General features: G+C 48.8%; 1 protein-coding gene and 1 pseudogene across 8 annotated transcripts in view; both read right to left on the bottom strand.

Moving 5' to 3' along the window:
* PPP2R2D (protein phosphatase 2 regulatory subunit Bdelta) overlaps positions 1 to 9,189 on the bottom strand; it is a 52,427-nt gene extending 43,238 nt beyond the window's left edge. For 2 of the 8 annotated variants that reach the window (XM_033209320.1, XM_033209321.1), the window contains exons 1-2: positions 8,670 to 8,855; positions 8,496 to 8,588 (exon numbers count right to left, since the gene is read on the bottom strand). In XM_033209320.1, coding sequence (XP_033065211.1) covers positions 8,496 to 8,588; positions 8,670 to 8,676 — 100 coding nt within the window. In that variant the 5' untranslated portion in view covers positions 8,677 to 8,855. Of the gene's footprint in view, positions 1 to 8,495; positions 8,589 to 8,669 lie in introns of those variants that run through there. The other 6 variants (XM_033209318.1, XM_033209317.1, XM_033209319.1 and 3 more) reach the window with 6 other exon arrangements.
* A 4,523-nt stretch (positions 9,190 to 13,712) lies between these two features.
* Positions 13,713 to 14,406, bottom strand: LOC117082353 (annotated as a pseudogene).
* Positions 14,407 to 15,071: the final 665 nt, after the last annotated feature.

Here is a 15,071-nt window from a genome sequence, read left to right on the forward strand (position 1 = left end):
AGTTATGGTGCATCGCGAAGAGCCTCCGGGATGACCCCTCCTCTGCCCACATGGAAGCGTCAGGCCACATTTTCTTTACACATTTCAATAAAGTAACTGGAACACACTGAATGCAGAAGCAGTTCTGACAATCCAGCCGTCACCTCTTAAGCCACATATTTTAAAAGGATGTGCAAAAGTATAAAAAAAAAACACTGTTCTTCTCGCTCAATTTGTTTTTGAAAAGTTGTTTCTCACTAAAAATGTTAACATGTAGTAGATCATTTTAAAGTAAAATAAATATTTTAAGTTGTTCTCTTTGAATTTCAAATACAGAAAACGTCAACAGCTATAACCAGCACAAAGGCTCTCTGGATCCTGAGTATAACTATTAAGCATATAAAAGTATTCCAGCACCAAAAGACTTTGCGAACCAACTCTAGGGCAGAGGTTAGCAAACTACAACCTGGGCGACATCTGGCCAGCTGCCCGTTTCTGTAGGCATGCTCCTGCGGACGCAGGGCACAGAGCCACGCCCATCCATCTCTGCAGGGTCTATGGCTGTCTTCCTGCTAAAGGCAGAGTTGAATTCAGTAGTTGCAACAGGGACAGTATGGCCTCAAAGTCTAAAATACTTACCATTTGGCCCTTTACAAAGAAGCCTGCCCACCCCGAAACCAGAGTAAGCCAACTTTCCCAACCTTTATTGCAGTAACTTCCTACCTCCATTCTTACCCACCACCATCCATTCTCCAAAGGGCAGAGTGACCTTGTTAAAAACAAAGTTGATGTCACTCCTCCGCTTAGGATCTGAAAAGCTCACAATCACTCCAAGTCCTCAGCACAGTATTCAAGTCCTTTATTCATCATCATCTAGCCCCAGCCAGCCTCTTGCTCATCACAGCCACTTTCTTCTCTGCCAGAAGTCAGACCACGCCAAGCACTGACTTCTCAGAACATACCGTGCTCTGTCCAACCTCCACACCAAGCCCTCTCCACCTGGAACCTTCTTCTCCCCTTCCCTTCCGCCCTCTTCTTATACCCTGATGTCCTCCCCTCCACTCCCTACCCATTGGGTACTTCTTCACATTGCCTCAACGTGCCCTGGTCCAGCCATGGTGCAAGGACCCACCTGCTTGTCTGTGTCTGAACAGAACTTCCTGAAGGCAAGAACTGCATTTCTATTTCCAACAGCCAGCACTAGCAGCCTTTTGGTACACTGTTGTGAACTTTTCAGATGTGCCAAGCTGAAGCTGGCCCCTGCATTACCCTTCATTTTTCTTAAACTGGCTCCCTGGCTCCCTGGAGTGAGAGAGTCAGCTATTCTCCTACGCAAGAGGGTCTCTTGAGACAACAGCCTCTAAACAGTTACCAGTTACGTGTTTGTTTGCCAGAACTTTCCATACATTTTCTGGAATCTTCACAGCAACCCTGCAATGGTCACAAGTAATAGTGCCCGTTTTACAGATGAGAAGAGAGACAGTAAGTAATTTGCCAAGGTAACACAAAGCCTGAAGAGGGGGAAAAAGGGATGTGTACCAAATTCCACGTGCACAATGCCTCTCCATCACCTAGTAGTATAGTGACATTCCATACACTGACTGACATCCAGTGGGAGAGACAAGCCTAATAATACATGTGATAAAATTAGGGAACCACAAGCAGGACACAGCCAACTGCTAAACAACATGGAATAGGGAGTGAAAGGGAGTCTAAGACGACACTGAACGCTGAGGGGAGCTGGAGCAGGGACTCGCCAAGGGGGATTGGAGGTGGATTTAGAAGGATCAGCAGGGCTTAGGGAGTGGACAGGAAGCAAAAAGAATACTCTAGGGAGAGAAACAAACAGAGGCAAAGATCAAGGGATGGCAATGATCACTGAATAATAATGGAAACATTAAGAGGCCAGGCCCAGTGGAAGGGATCTGGGCAGGTGGAGATGAAGCAGGCGAGGAAAAACAAGAAACTATTTTTGTGTTTAAATATAGCTAAAACCAAGCCCCGATACCTTAAAATACAAAAGAATTAACAGTTGTATCTAACACTTGAAAAGCATTTTTCAAGTTACAAAAGCACTGCACATTGCTTGAGCTTCACAAAAATCTTCCGATTTAACTTCTAGATAAGCGAGCTGAGACTCAGGAAGGGGCCCTCAGAGCTGAAAACAGCAGACACAGACCCAACCTGGAACTTCCCATCAGAACAGCAGACTGCTTAAAATCAGGGAACACGGAAAATCACCAGCTAGGACTCAATACCACCATGTATCTTGCAAACGTAACTTCACGACGTGCCTATGGCCAGGCCAGCCTCCAGAGCATGAGGATTTGGCTGCACTAAGCATGATGAGTCTGTGAATCGCGAGGCTGATTTCCTCAAGACGGAGGTTTCCTATGAAACTCTCTAAGTCAAACTGCAAAATGTTACTAGACTGACTGCTTGTTGGACGGCCTTCCCCAGAGGATGCTTTCCTGAAAGGTTCTCTTTAATGACACAGATATAAATATTAAGTAAATGAAAATTCTACAATGGAATAGAGAAATCAGACCGGGAATAACTCAAATAAGCAGACACCATGTCCCTTCAAGACCAAAAAAAAAAAAATCAATGATGATAAATACTAAACGCCCATTTTCTACACACAGAAGAAATCAATAAATATGACTGACAAGTTTTGCATTCACCAATACCATATTTCATTGATTCTAAGTGCATTTCCCTACATCTTAGTATTTCCAAAATTAGATGTAGATTTTATATATACACACATAAAAGATATTATAAAAGCTTACATATAAGATATACTTAATTTCAGATATATAATACACAATACACATTATATATAACATATATAATACATAATACATATTATATATAATACATAATATATATTTTATATGTTATATATAATACATACTACATATTATATAGATGTTATATATATTACATATTATATTTTTTCTTTTTTTCTGAGACAAGGTCTCACTCTATTGCCCAGGCTGGAGTGCAGTGCTGCAATTACAGCTCACTGAAGCCTCTACCTCCCTGGCTCAAGTGATTCCCCCACCTTAGCCTCCTGAGTAGCTGGGACTACAGGCGTGCACCACCATATCTGGCAAATGTTTTAAACTTCTTTTTTTTTTTTTTTTTTTGTAGAGACAACATCTCATGATGTTGCCCAGGCTGGTCTCAAATTGCTGGGCTCAAGGGATCCTCCCACCTTGGCCTCCGGAAGTGCTGAGATTACAGTCGTGAGCCACCAAACCAGACATTATCTTACATTCAATGAAACACAGTAACTTTCTGGTACTGATGCTCAAGTTACGTTAAGTTCTGTTACCTTTCTGTGACTTCAAATGTTTCTTTCAGAGTACCAATGTCAACCCCTCGGAAAGGCTATCCTAACAGATTAACCAGCTATCCATGTTACTTACACAACTAGCCAGATTCAAGCTTGACTTAAGCAAACAAACCTTCAATTTTGTTTAGTGTGTCTCTTTAGAAACAGGTTAATGTCTAATTCAAAGCAATAGATCATGGATTAAGAAACTGATTAAAGCAAAATCAACAAAAACTCAATACACTTAAAACTACAAATTCTGAGAAGGAACCAGCTGTTATCAAGCTATAAAGTTATATAAAACCGGGTTCGATATCAGACCTCTCCTGCCCCAACCCCTCCCCATGGTTTCTCCACAGCAGCAATTAGTGTCACATATAAAGGAGCAAGACCCAAAGCTTCCCTGCAGGTAAGCAAGTCGCAGTCATGTGCAAAGTGACGTCGCAGGCAAAGGTACTGCAGCACTTGCTTGACACGCAGGTGTTTCACTTACTGTCTCTGTGAGATCTGCTCTTCAAATAATTTGAGAATTGCTTGAAAAGCGATGCTATTCTTGAATCCTTGTTACTAACCTTCTATCGTTTTGATACGCACTTCCTTTAAAGGCATTCCATTTTCATTTGCCTTCAAAACCATTTCCATACGATTCTTGGTGGTAAGATTTTTATCGAGCTTTAGAACAGCTCCGTCCCGAGACTGGACGGCCACATGCCACAATGCGGCTTCATCAGTACTGTGCTGGCTGCAAACGGTCACTGAAGCAATACAGAACTCCACAGCTCTGCGGCCAGTCGGCACGGCTTCAAACCCTGGCCCTGCCATATACTCGCTTTGTAACCCAAGTTCATTGCTCCCACACCTTGGATTCTGCATCTGAGACTGGGAAGAACAATAGTTCCTCCTTCTTGGGTTGTGTGAAGATTAACTGACGTGGGAAAAGCATTGCGAGCAATCTCTGGCACAGAATGACCACTCAGCAACTGTTACCTATCATGACCTTTGTGCCGGGTCCTCTACAAGGGCTGGGGTGGGAAGGGGGACACCCAGCCTTTAAGCTTGAGGAGCTCACAGTCTACCAGAGAGAGAAGCAAAGGATGAAATACCATGTGACACTGCAAAACACATCACATGCTGAATGAGTACATTCCAGGAGAGGGAGCAGGGGCTGGGTGAAGGTGACTCCATAACATGCAGAAAAAATCTGCACAACAGTTAATTTCCAGAAGGGAACCACCATTTAGAATCGAAACACTGTGGAGATAGAAGCTAACAAACAGCTCTTCTACTCGCTTCCTGCCGGAAGCCCCCTGGTTTTACTATTTTAACTCTTGGTCACCTCGGCATACGAACTCACCTAGTCTCACCTTCCAGCAACGGCAGGAGAGGCAAGTCACCACTGACTGCTGCCCATACACCTGCCTACCAGCAGGACACTTGATAACTTCCTTGTAAGCTCAGCTCTACTCCTACTTGCAGGGGATGAGAAGTCTGATTACCCAGTGGGATCACGACTCTTAGCAAAATGACCTGACCCATAGCTAAAAAAAAAAAAAAAAAAAAAAACTGGGGCGGGGGGGCCATCAAATTTTACACAGGCCAACACTGTCATCAGAGGTTATGATTCTGACCCACAGCCCAAAACTATTAGTTTTAGAAACAAGAAAGAAATCAAAGCAAAAACCAAAAGCTTTTCCTATGTTACCCACTTTACGACCTCCAAAGTCAGGAGTGCCTGCTCTTACCTCTGCGCCACCTCCTGTGCCCTGGGCACCACCCCACTGAAGTCAGGAGAGGACCCAGGCCTCAATCTCTAAGGCCCTTTCTCCTTACCCATTGTAGAGAGGGCAGAAAGACGGCCAGAGTGCAGGGCTGCAGTAGAGCTCTACAGAGCTGAACTAGGCCCAGAACAGAACCTTCAAGAACAAAATGCCTCACGAGCCACAAATCTAAACAAATAAAATCTGCTATACCATAAGTTCTACAGCCTGCGCAGCAGTGCACAATAAAAACCCCTGTGAACTGCCCCTCTATTTTTTTTGTTTGTTTGTTTGTTTTGAGACGGAGTCTCACTCTGACGCCCAGGATGGAGTGCAATGGCACGATCTCAGCTCACTGCAACCTCCACCTCCCGGATTTAAGCGATTCTCCTGCCTCAGTCTCCTGAGTAGCTGGAACTACAGGTGGGTGCCGCCACACCTGGCTAACTTTTGTATTTTTAATAGAGACGGGGTTTCACCATGTTGGCCAGGATAGTCTCGAACTCCTGATCTCAAGTGATCCACCTGCCTCAGCCTCCCAAAGTGCTGGGATTACAGGTGTGAGCCACCACACCCAGCCACCCATCTCGTATCTCTCACCAACATCTCTCCCTCAAGGCTGCGTTGGGCATGACCAGCTTCTCGATTCTTGCTGCTCAGCAATCACTGGTGACCAACAACTACACTTTCCTTCATCATCACTGACTGTGTGGTCTTCATACAAACCAACGGTATCACAACTATGGGACAAATCGATGATGAGTTATAAATGTGTTAATCTGGATGGGTTACTATGGCCAAAGCATACATGGATTAAAATAGAAAGCTGTGAATACCTACAATAACCAAAACATGTGGATAATTACCACAAAACAATGTTACAAAAAAAAAAAAAAAAAACTGGCCGGGCGTGGTGGCTCAAGCCTGTAATCCCAGCCCTTTGGGAGGCCGAGACGGGCGGATCACGAGGTCAGGAGATCGAGACTATCCTGGCTAACACAGTGAAACCCCGTCTCTACTAAAAAATACAAAAAAAAACTAGCCGGGTGAGGTGGCGGGCGCCTGTAGTCCCAGCTACTCGGGAGGCTGAGGCAGGAGAATGGTGTAAACCCAGGAGGTGGAGCTTGCAGTCAGCTGAGATCCGGCCACTGCACTCCAGCCTGGGCGACAGAGCGAGACTCTGTCTCAAAAAAAAAAAAAAAAAAAACCACGACAACTCAAAATAACCAAACTTTTGGATTTACTCAAAATTTAACTTAAAATAGGGATTTAAAGCTGCAAAAAGTTCCCATCAGTTTAATTCAGAGAACAAAGTATTTGTCAAGTTTTTTTTTGTTTGTTTGTTCTATTGCCCAGGCTGGAGTGCAGTGGCGCGATCTCCACTCACTGCAACCTCCACCACCTGGGTTCAAGTGATTCTCCTGCCTCAGTCTCCCCAGTAGCTGGGATTACAGGCGTGCACCACCACGCCCAGCTAACTTTTGTATTTTTAAAAGAGACGAGGTTTCACTGTTGGCCAGGATGGTCTCAGACTCCTGACCTCAAGTGATCTGTCCACCTTGGCCTCCCAAAGTGCTGGAATTATAGGCATGAGCCACGATACCTAGCCCAAGAATTTTTTTTTAAAGAAAGAATACTATTTTCACATGTGTAAAGTCACAGTTAAAAATACACTACTTTAGTTATACTTAAATTTTAATTCATTCAGTTTATCTCTTTTTTTTTAAGTAAAGAAACCAGGCAGGTGTGGTCGCTCATGCCTGTAATTTCAGCACCTTGGGAGACTGATGTGGGCAGACCACTTGAGCCCAGGAGTTCAGACCAGCCTGGGCAACATGGCGAAATCCTCTATAACAATACCAAAATTAGCCTGGTGTGGTGGCGCGTGCATGTCTGTGGTCCTAGCTACTCCAGAGGCTGAGATGGGCCTATGAGCCTATGAGGCAGAGGTTGCAGTGAGCCCAGATCATGCTACTGCACTCCATCCAGCCTGGGCTACAAAGTGAGACCCTGTCTCCAAAAAACAAAAGAAAAGAAAGAGTTTAAAAAAGAAAAAAAAACAGAAATGAAGGCAGGCATTAAGCCCTCTCACCTTCCTTACTCCCAAACAAGTTTTGCTTTACTTGCGATAGAAGTCACACTTCAGTAAGGCTGAACTGTCACTTGCTTGGCATACGCAAAATCAATAAAATCAATAAACTTTTTACATCACATAAAATGCACCTAGTTTTAATCTCAAACCGTATACATTACGCATTTCTTAGAGCCCAGTTTCACCTGCTTAATAACCTGGGCCCTGTTTGTGCCAGGGGGCTCAGAATTTCCAGATGTCCTCAGGGGTCATGCACCAAACCAGACACTGCCAGGTACAGGGTAGGGAAGAGGGAGTAAAAGGTCATGGGAGGGGCTGAGATGGGGGGAAGTGAACAGGATGTCTGACAAGGGGCTTCTAGTAACGAGGCAGGGCAGGTGTATTTGGGGCAAACACAAATCATTTTCAAGAAAAGGTTAAAGGTTTACAATGTTCAGTAAGACATATGAACAACAAAAAAGTCACTATGGCTCTAAATCTGAAATATTAATCAAACTTCTAAGACTCGACCAAGTTCTCCATTCAATGGTGAAGAAGGAAAGCTACATAGCTTTTTCACTCGAGGGTGACATGTAAGCTTCATGGGAAGCTGAGGCGGGAGGCACTCCCCAGTTTCCTCCCACCACCCTAAAACTTTGCGCCTGGACCAATTTAAGGGTATGATTTAAGGAAAAGACCAGCGAACTTCCAGTAATACCATAAAGTTCAAGATTAAAATCTGGAGTAGAGACTTCAAAATATGTCAATAAAGAAAGGAGCAATACTTCACAGTAAAATTCAAGGATTTTAGAACCTCAGAAAGCAGACCTTAAGAATCAGGGAGTCCAGCTCTCTTGTTAACGGTGGACAAACCGAGGCAACCAGCTTGCTCAAGAGCGCACTGGCGATGAAACGCAGAGCCGGCTGGGGGCCGAGGCCCCGACCCAGCCCTAGGCGCGTCCCCATCCTCTGGGCCATTGTGCCGCGCTGCCCGAGCGCAGAATCTGGACTCCGTTCCCGTCCCCGACTCCACCGCGGTCTCCACGGTTCCGCCCCGGGCAGGAGGCAGCCCCAGGCGCTGGGTTCAGAGGGCCCGGCCGCCCGTGACCTTGGTGACTTACGTAAGCCCCGCCGCGGGCCCGGCGCCTCCGCCCGTGCCCAGCGGGCCAGGACATTGGACAGAGGACGGCCACTCGCCCACCACGGCCCCCAGCCCGGCCCCTGGCCCCTGCCCCGCCCGGCCCCCATCCTCCTGCCTGCCTTCCTCGGGCGCTTGGGGCCCGGAGGCCGCGGTCGGCCTGGGAGCTGCCTGCGAAGGTCCCGGGGCGGGGCGCGGCGCGGGCCTCACCTTCGGCCACGTCCTCGTCGATGGCCCCCTTGACCTGCGAGAAGCACCACTGGAAGTCGTTGCCGCCCGCGGGGCAGCCGCCGCCTCCGGCTCCTGCAAACACAACGGGCGGTCAGGTCGGCCGCGGCCCCCACCCGCCCCCGCGGCCCCCGCCGGCCCGCGCAGGCCCCTCACCTGCCATGGCAGCCGGCGGCGGGACGGGCGGGGACCGCGGCAGACCAGGAAGACGGCCTCCGCGCCGCTACAGCCCGGCGCTCAGCCCCGGCCACCGCCGCCGCCGCCGCCTGGGAGCGATTTTTTTCCCTTTTCAAAATGGCGCCCAATGCCCGTCGCCCCGCTCAATGACGTCATCGCCCTCCGCCTCCTCCGACGGGCAGCGGACGGGGCGGGACGCGGGGGGGTGGAGGGGGGGGCCGGGGACGTCCAATGCGCCTGCGCCTGCCGACCCCGGCCCCGGGCCCGGCGCCGCTGGGCTTGGGGAGGAAGGGACGCCGGGGCGACTGCAGAGGGTAGCTGGGGTCGGCGGGCGCAGGCCAAGTCCTCGGCCCTCGGCGCTAGGCCTCTCGTAGTGGTCCGGTGTGCGCCTGGCGCTCCCCTGAAGACTAGCGCCGCCGAACGCCCCTACTCTCCGGTAACTCCGGGAGGGCCTCGGCTGCGGCCGGACACGCCTTCGGGGCGCCGCTGGGCCGGACACGCCCCCATCCCGCATCGGCCAATGGGAGCGTGGGTTCTCCGCCGAACCGCCAATGGAGGGCGCTCTTGGCGGCGGTGGGCGGGCATGTGGGCCGTCCTCACCTGAGCGCGCCGCATCTGAGCCCTACCTCCCGCCCACTGCCCCGGGCGCGGTTGGTCTCCCGGGCTGGAGTGTAGGGGCGCCATCTCCACTCTCTAAAGATCTCGACCTCCTGGGCTCAATCCATCCTACTGCTTCACCTTGGAAGTAGCTGCGAGCACAGGCACGCGCTGCCAGGCTCGCGAATTTTTTAATTTTTTGTAGAGACGGGGTTCTATGTTGCTCAGGCTGGTCTCTAACTCCTGGGCTCGAGCCATCTGCCTGCTTCGGTCTCCCAACCCCGTCCACCTCCCTTTCGTAGCGCACGGTTGCTCACCAGATGGCTACCTTACAGGTTCTCGGAGCTCCCAGTGCAGTCCTGGGGAAATAGGGCCGATCGTTTCTTCATTTGCGAGTGGTTTTCTCTGGCATACTGAGCGATTAAGGGTGCTCCTCGACTTGCAGCGGGGCTACCCTCCCCGCCAATAAGCCCTTCCTAAGTCAAAAATGCATCTAATACCCAATCTACCCATCGTAAAGTTGAAAAATGTGAAGTCGAGCTATCATCAGGGAGACTGTCTATGGGATTGATGTCCGGAATCAGAACTTTCAGTATAGCTGCAGTGGGCACTGATGGTATTGCACCAGTAAAAGACAGTCGCTGCAAATCAGGAACATTCGTCCACTCCAGTCGGAGCTAGAGAGAAAAATCAGGGAAGAAGGAAACGTGTATGGGGAGAGTTGGAATCTTGCACGGGGTGACTGGAGAAGACTCAATGATAAAGAGTAAGTCATGCAGACGTCTAGGAAAGCTTGGCCAGGAGGGGAGACCACCAAGTGCCAGGACAGGAAGGAGGGCCATGCCTGGCATGGGCAGGAGGCAGCTGGAAGCCGCATGGGTGCAGAGTGAGTGGAGGGGAGGCCAGGGGTTGGAGTCAAGGCAGGGAGGTAAGTGGAGGAGGATGGACGGTGGGCAGGCCATTTAGGGGACTTGAATTCTGAGTGAGATGGGCTCATGAACAGAAGAGGATCGTGATGGACTGGGGCTTTCACAGAGCCACCGAGGATGCTCTGCTGAGAATAGCCTGTGGGGACCCCAAGAGGGGAAGCAGGGAGACCAATTCAGGTGGCCAGCTGGGCTGACTAGGCACGGGGATGAGGATAGAGTGGTGAACATGGGGTTGGGTGGTGAGAACCAGTCAGATTTCAGAGAAAAGCGCTTCGACAGCAGAGGCCCTGGGATTCGCTGACGGGAAAGATGTGGTGTGAGAGAAAGCAGGGACTTAGGGACGACTGCTCTCGGGGGTGGTCTGAGCACCTGGAAGGATGGAGTTTCTGCAACAGAAGGGCTGCAAAAGGCACCGCTGGGTGGGGGCAGTGCAGCCCGACCAGAGGTTCGCTGTCAACACATAGCGCTGTTGCACAGACAAACCAGGAGCACACAGGGAAGTCAGAGCCAGAGCTTCAAGGTGAGAGCACTTAGAGTTTCAAGTCAGGAAACTGGGTGAGGTCACCACCTCCTGGAGAACCCACTCCAGGACCCATTGAAGACGGGAGAGAGTGGCTGCTCTGTGATGCTGTATGGTGAGTATACATGATGGACCATTTGGTTGTAGTGACTGGGAGGCCATTACTGACTTGGATGGAGCAGTGGCTATGGAATGACAAGTTTGCAGAGGGCTCTGGGGACAGTGGCAGGAGGGGAACTGGAGGCAGTGAATACCTACTTCTCTGTTGAGGAGAAGAGCAGAAAAATGGGGCCGTAATCTCGCTTTTAAAATGTAGATTTAGCCTATCTGCCCAGGAAGGCACTTGAAAAAGTGAGTTAATGACCAGGTCCCTCTTATAAAAACCCGACAATTTATACATTTGGAAAAAGAGGAACTTTGTTTCTTATACATGGTTGCAGCCAGCAAGATGGCCATCCCCCAGGCCAGGATCGGAGATGGCTCTTCGAAGGAGGAGGGGTTGGGGCAGAAGCTCTATGCTGAACAGGTCGGTTAAACATACATAGTCCACAGGCTTTGGGAGGAGCTTTGAATACTCAGGAAGCGGGTCCTGACACGTGCGTATTATGTAACACAGGACCCAATCTCACTCTGTGGGGGAGACTAAACCTTTGAATATATTACGACTGTAATCCCAGCACTTTGGGAGGCCGAGGCTGGCAGATAACCTGAGGTCAGGAGTTGGAGATCAGCCTGGTTGACATGGCGAAACCCCCTCTCTACTAAAAGTACAGAAATTAGCCAGGCGTGGTGGCATGTGTCTGTAGTCCTAGCTACTTGGGAGACTGAGGCAGGAGAATCCCTCGAACCTGGAAAGTGGAGGTTGCAGTGAGCTGAGACTGCGTCATTACAATCCAGCCTGGGTGACAGAGCATGACTCTGTCAATAAATAAATAAATAAATAAATAACTTACAACTAGGCCCTGTACCTCCAGAGGTCTTTTCAGGACAGAAGGCATGCAGATGTGCAGCCTCTGTAAACCGGCCAGAACCAGTCCCAGGTCAGCATTTTCTTATCAGGAGAAAGTTACAGTCTTCTGTCCAATGGAAGCTGTAGTTACGGCTCCTGGAGCAGGACTGGGGGTCACTTAATGGCTGGTGGAGCTGCAGTTGTTTAATGTTGCTCATCTCGAGGCCAGTGCCTAGTTAGTTGCTGGAGGGAAGACAATCTGACAGCAGTGGGAACGTCCTTTTCTCTGTAAGTGTGCCGTGTGTGGCTTCACCCTCCCCCAGCACAGCCTTAGGCCCTGTTTATAATTTGGCATCTTACTGCCACAGAGTCCATTCTGTCAGTCTTACAGTCTCTAGCTTAACGTTAACGCTGGTCTGTTGTGTCTAAACCACAAAAGGGAGGGGGTATCAGGCCTGTCTGACTTCCCATCCCCCATTATAGCCTCAGTGTTAAGGTTTTCCTGGGGTCCCCCTGGCCACAGAGGGGTTTGTTCAGCCAGTGGGGGACATAGGATTTTATTTTTAGTTCATATGTAACTGCTTTAATGTGTATTAAATATGTCTTTTGAAGTGATGACAAGATAATTAGTTTTTGTTTAGAATGTATTTTCTAGTTAATTAGCTACCATTAAACTGTAAAAACAAGTTGTAGCCACAAAAGTAACATATTTCTGAGACTGGTGGGCTGCCTTCCCTGAGTCCTACTGTGCATCAGCTGACCAGCAAGAGATTTTTAACTATTCTTATGATGCTAAAAACTTAAAATATTTGGCTAAACCACAATTACTTTTGTGCCAACCTAATAATAGCTCAATGAATTTTTGTGTTTGGATTCTAATTGGTGTTTACAAGTTTCTGAGTATTGATAGCAATTTTATTTTTAAAAATTCTCACAGCTGAATTGAAAACGCCTGGTGTGTATTAGAATCTAGCCTGTTGTCATCATAGAAGGCAGTACTATTCAGTAACAAAAAGGCATGAGCTACTACTGATACAAACAGCAGTCCCAAATGAGTCCCTGAAATATTATGAAAATGAAAGGGACCGGACACGGAGGCGTGCAAGCTGCATGCGCCTCTTTGTTTTACCACACTTAGTCTCATGTGTCAACGTAGCGAGGGTATAGTATCTAGTTATTTCATCAAAACTAAGCCAAGTATTGCCACGAGGGTGTTTTGTGGATGTGGTTAACACCCATAGTCAGTTGACTTTGAGAAAAGGAGATTACCCTTGATAATTTGAGTGAGCCTCATCCAGTTAATCAAAGGCCTTCAGAACAAATACTGAGGTTTCTTGGAGAACAAATTCTGCCTCCAGCCTCCTGCATCAGCCCTTGCCTGAGATTCTCACCTGCTGGCCTGCCCTGCTCACCCTGTGCACCCTCTGTTTTTGGACTCGTCAGCCTCCACAATCGTGTGAGCAAGTTCCTGAAAATAAAGCTCATTCCGTACACGGTTTCTCTGAAGAATCCTGAAGTTCAAGAATAGGCGACACTGCTCTATAGGGATTTAAAAAATGGCGTGGGGCCTGGCGCAGTGGCTCACGCCTGTAATCCCTGCACTTTGGGAGGCTGAGGTGGGTGGATCACGAGGTCAGGAGTTTGAGACCAGCCTGGCCAATATGGTGAAACCCTGTCTCTACTAAAAATACAAAAATCAGCCAGGTGTGGTGGAGCATGCCTGTAATCCCAGCTACTCAGGAGGCTGAGGCAGGAGAATCGCTTGAACCCTGGAGGCGGAGGTTGCAGTGAGCCGAGATCGCGCCAGTGCACTCCAGCCTGGGTGACAGAGCAAGACTCCATCTCAAAAAACAAAGAAAAAAGGCGTGGGGCACGAGGGTGGGGGGATTGACTGGAGAGAGCGGGAAGAAACTCCCTGGGTTGGTGGAAGTGTTCTGCGTTCTGATGGCAGCAGCTGTTACACAGTGTGAATGGTTGTCAAGACTCATTGAACTAGAAACTTACGGTGGACCCATTTTATTGTACGTGAATGATACCTCCATAAAATGGATTTTTTTTAAAGGATTATTTTATTTTAATGGCTGATCTGTGTAATCACAGAGGCCAGTATGTACAGACAAAGGGGGAGCTTTTATTGTTTGATGTCTTCCTCCTTGGACAAAGTCATGAAGATCTCCTCCTTCTTGGCCTGCAGGTGCTCTTCACAGAACTTACATGCTTCCTTGGTCTTAGGCCTGCAGGCCTCAGCCTGGTCAGCCAGGAGCTTCTTGTGGGTCTTGTCTGCCATCAGCTTGTGGCTGTGTTCCGTGAGAATCCGCTTGTTTGTGAACACATCCCCCTGCTCCTTCAGGTACGGGCTGTGAACCATGTGGTGTTCAATCTTCCTCGATTCCCGGTGTCTCCTGAGCAGCCAGCACAGGATCCTCATTCTCCTCATCCACGTGACCTTCTTGGCATTCGGGCATTGGCTGTACCCTTTTGCTTACCAATGCCTATGTGCCTGCCCTTCCGGCGGGCCAAGGTGCTTTTCCAGCCTTGAGCCGGGAATGGACAGTCACTGGCTTGTGGATGATCAGCCCATCTTTGATCAGCTTCCGGATCTGCTGACGGGAGTTGGCATTGACGAGTTCATTGGTCTCCTTGGGGTCCAACCAGACCGTCTTCTTCCCACAGCGGAGGACACTAGCTCTTCTGAAGCCTGAGCATACTCATGGCTGCGGCTGCAGCAGCGAAAGGAAAGAGCTCAAATGGATTGTTTTAAAGTCTAACTTACCATACATTTTCTCCAAGTCTATAAAGGAATTTATATCTTAAGAGTCTGCAAATCACACTTCCCCCAAATACCTTTATTTTAAAATATTTTTTATTTAATTTTCTTTCTTTTTTTGTTCTCCACAGAGTCTCACTCTGTCACCAGGCTGGAGTGCAATGGCGCAATCTCAGCTCACTGCAACCTCCGACTCCCTGGTTTAAGCAATTCTCCTGCCTCAAGCTCTGGAGTAGCTGGAAACTACAGGTGCGTGCCACCACGCTCGGGTATTTTTTGTATTTTTAGTAGAGACAGGATTTTACCATGTTGGCCAGGATGGTCTCTGTCTCCTGACCTCATGATCCACCCTTCTCAGCCTCCCAAAGTGCTGGGATTACAGGCGTGAGCCACTGGCCCGGCCTTTACTTTTATTTTTTTGAGACAAAGTCTTGCTCTGTCGCCCAGGCTGGAGTGCAGTGGTGCAATCTTGGCTCACTGCAAACTCTGCCTCCTGGGTTCAAGGGATTCTCCTGCCTCAGTCTCCCCAGCAGCTGGGATTACAGGTGTGTGTCACCACGCCCGGCTAAGTTTTGTATTTTTATTAGAGACGGGGTTTTACCATGTTGGCCAGGCTGGT

Source organism: Trachypithecus francoisi, unplaced genomic scaffold, assembly GCF_009764315.1.
Source record: "Trachypithecus francoisi isolate TF-2019V2 unplaced genomic scaffold, Tfra_2.0 Lachesis_group9, whole genome shotgun sequence".
NCBI lineage: Eukaryota > Metazoa > Chordata > Mammalia > Primates > Cercopithecidae > Trachypithecus > Trachypithecus francoisi.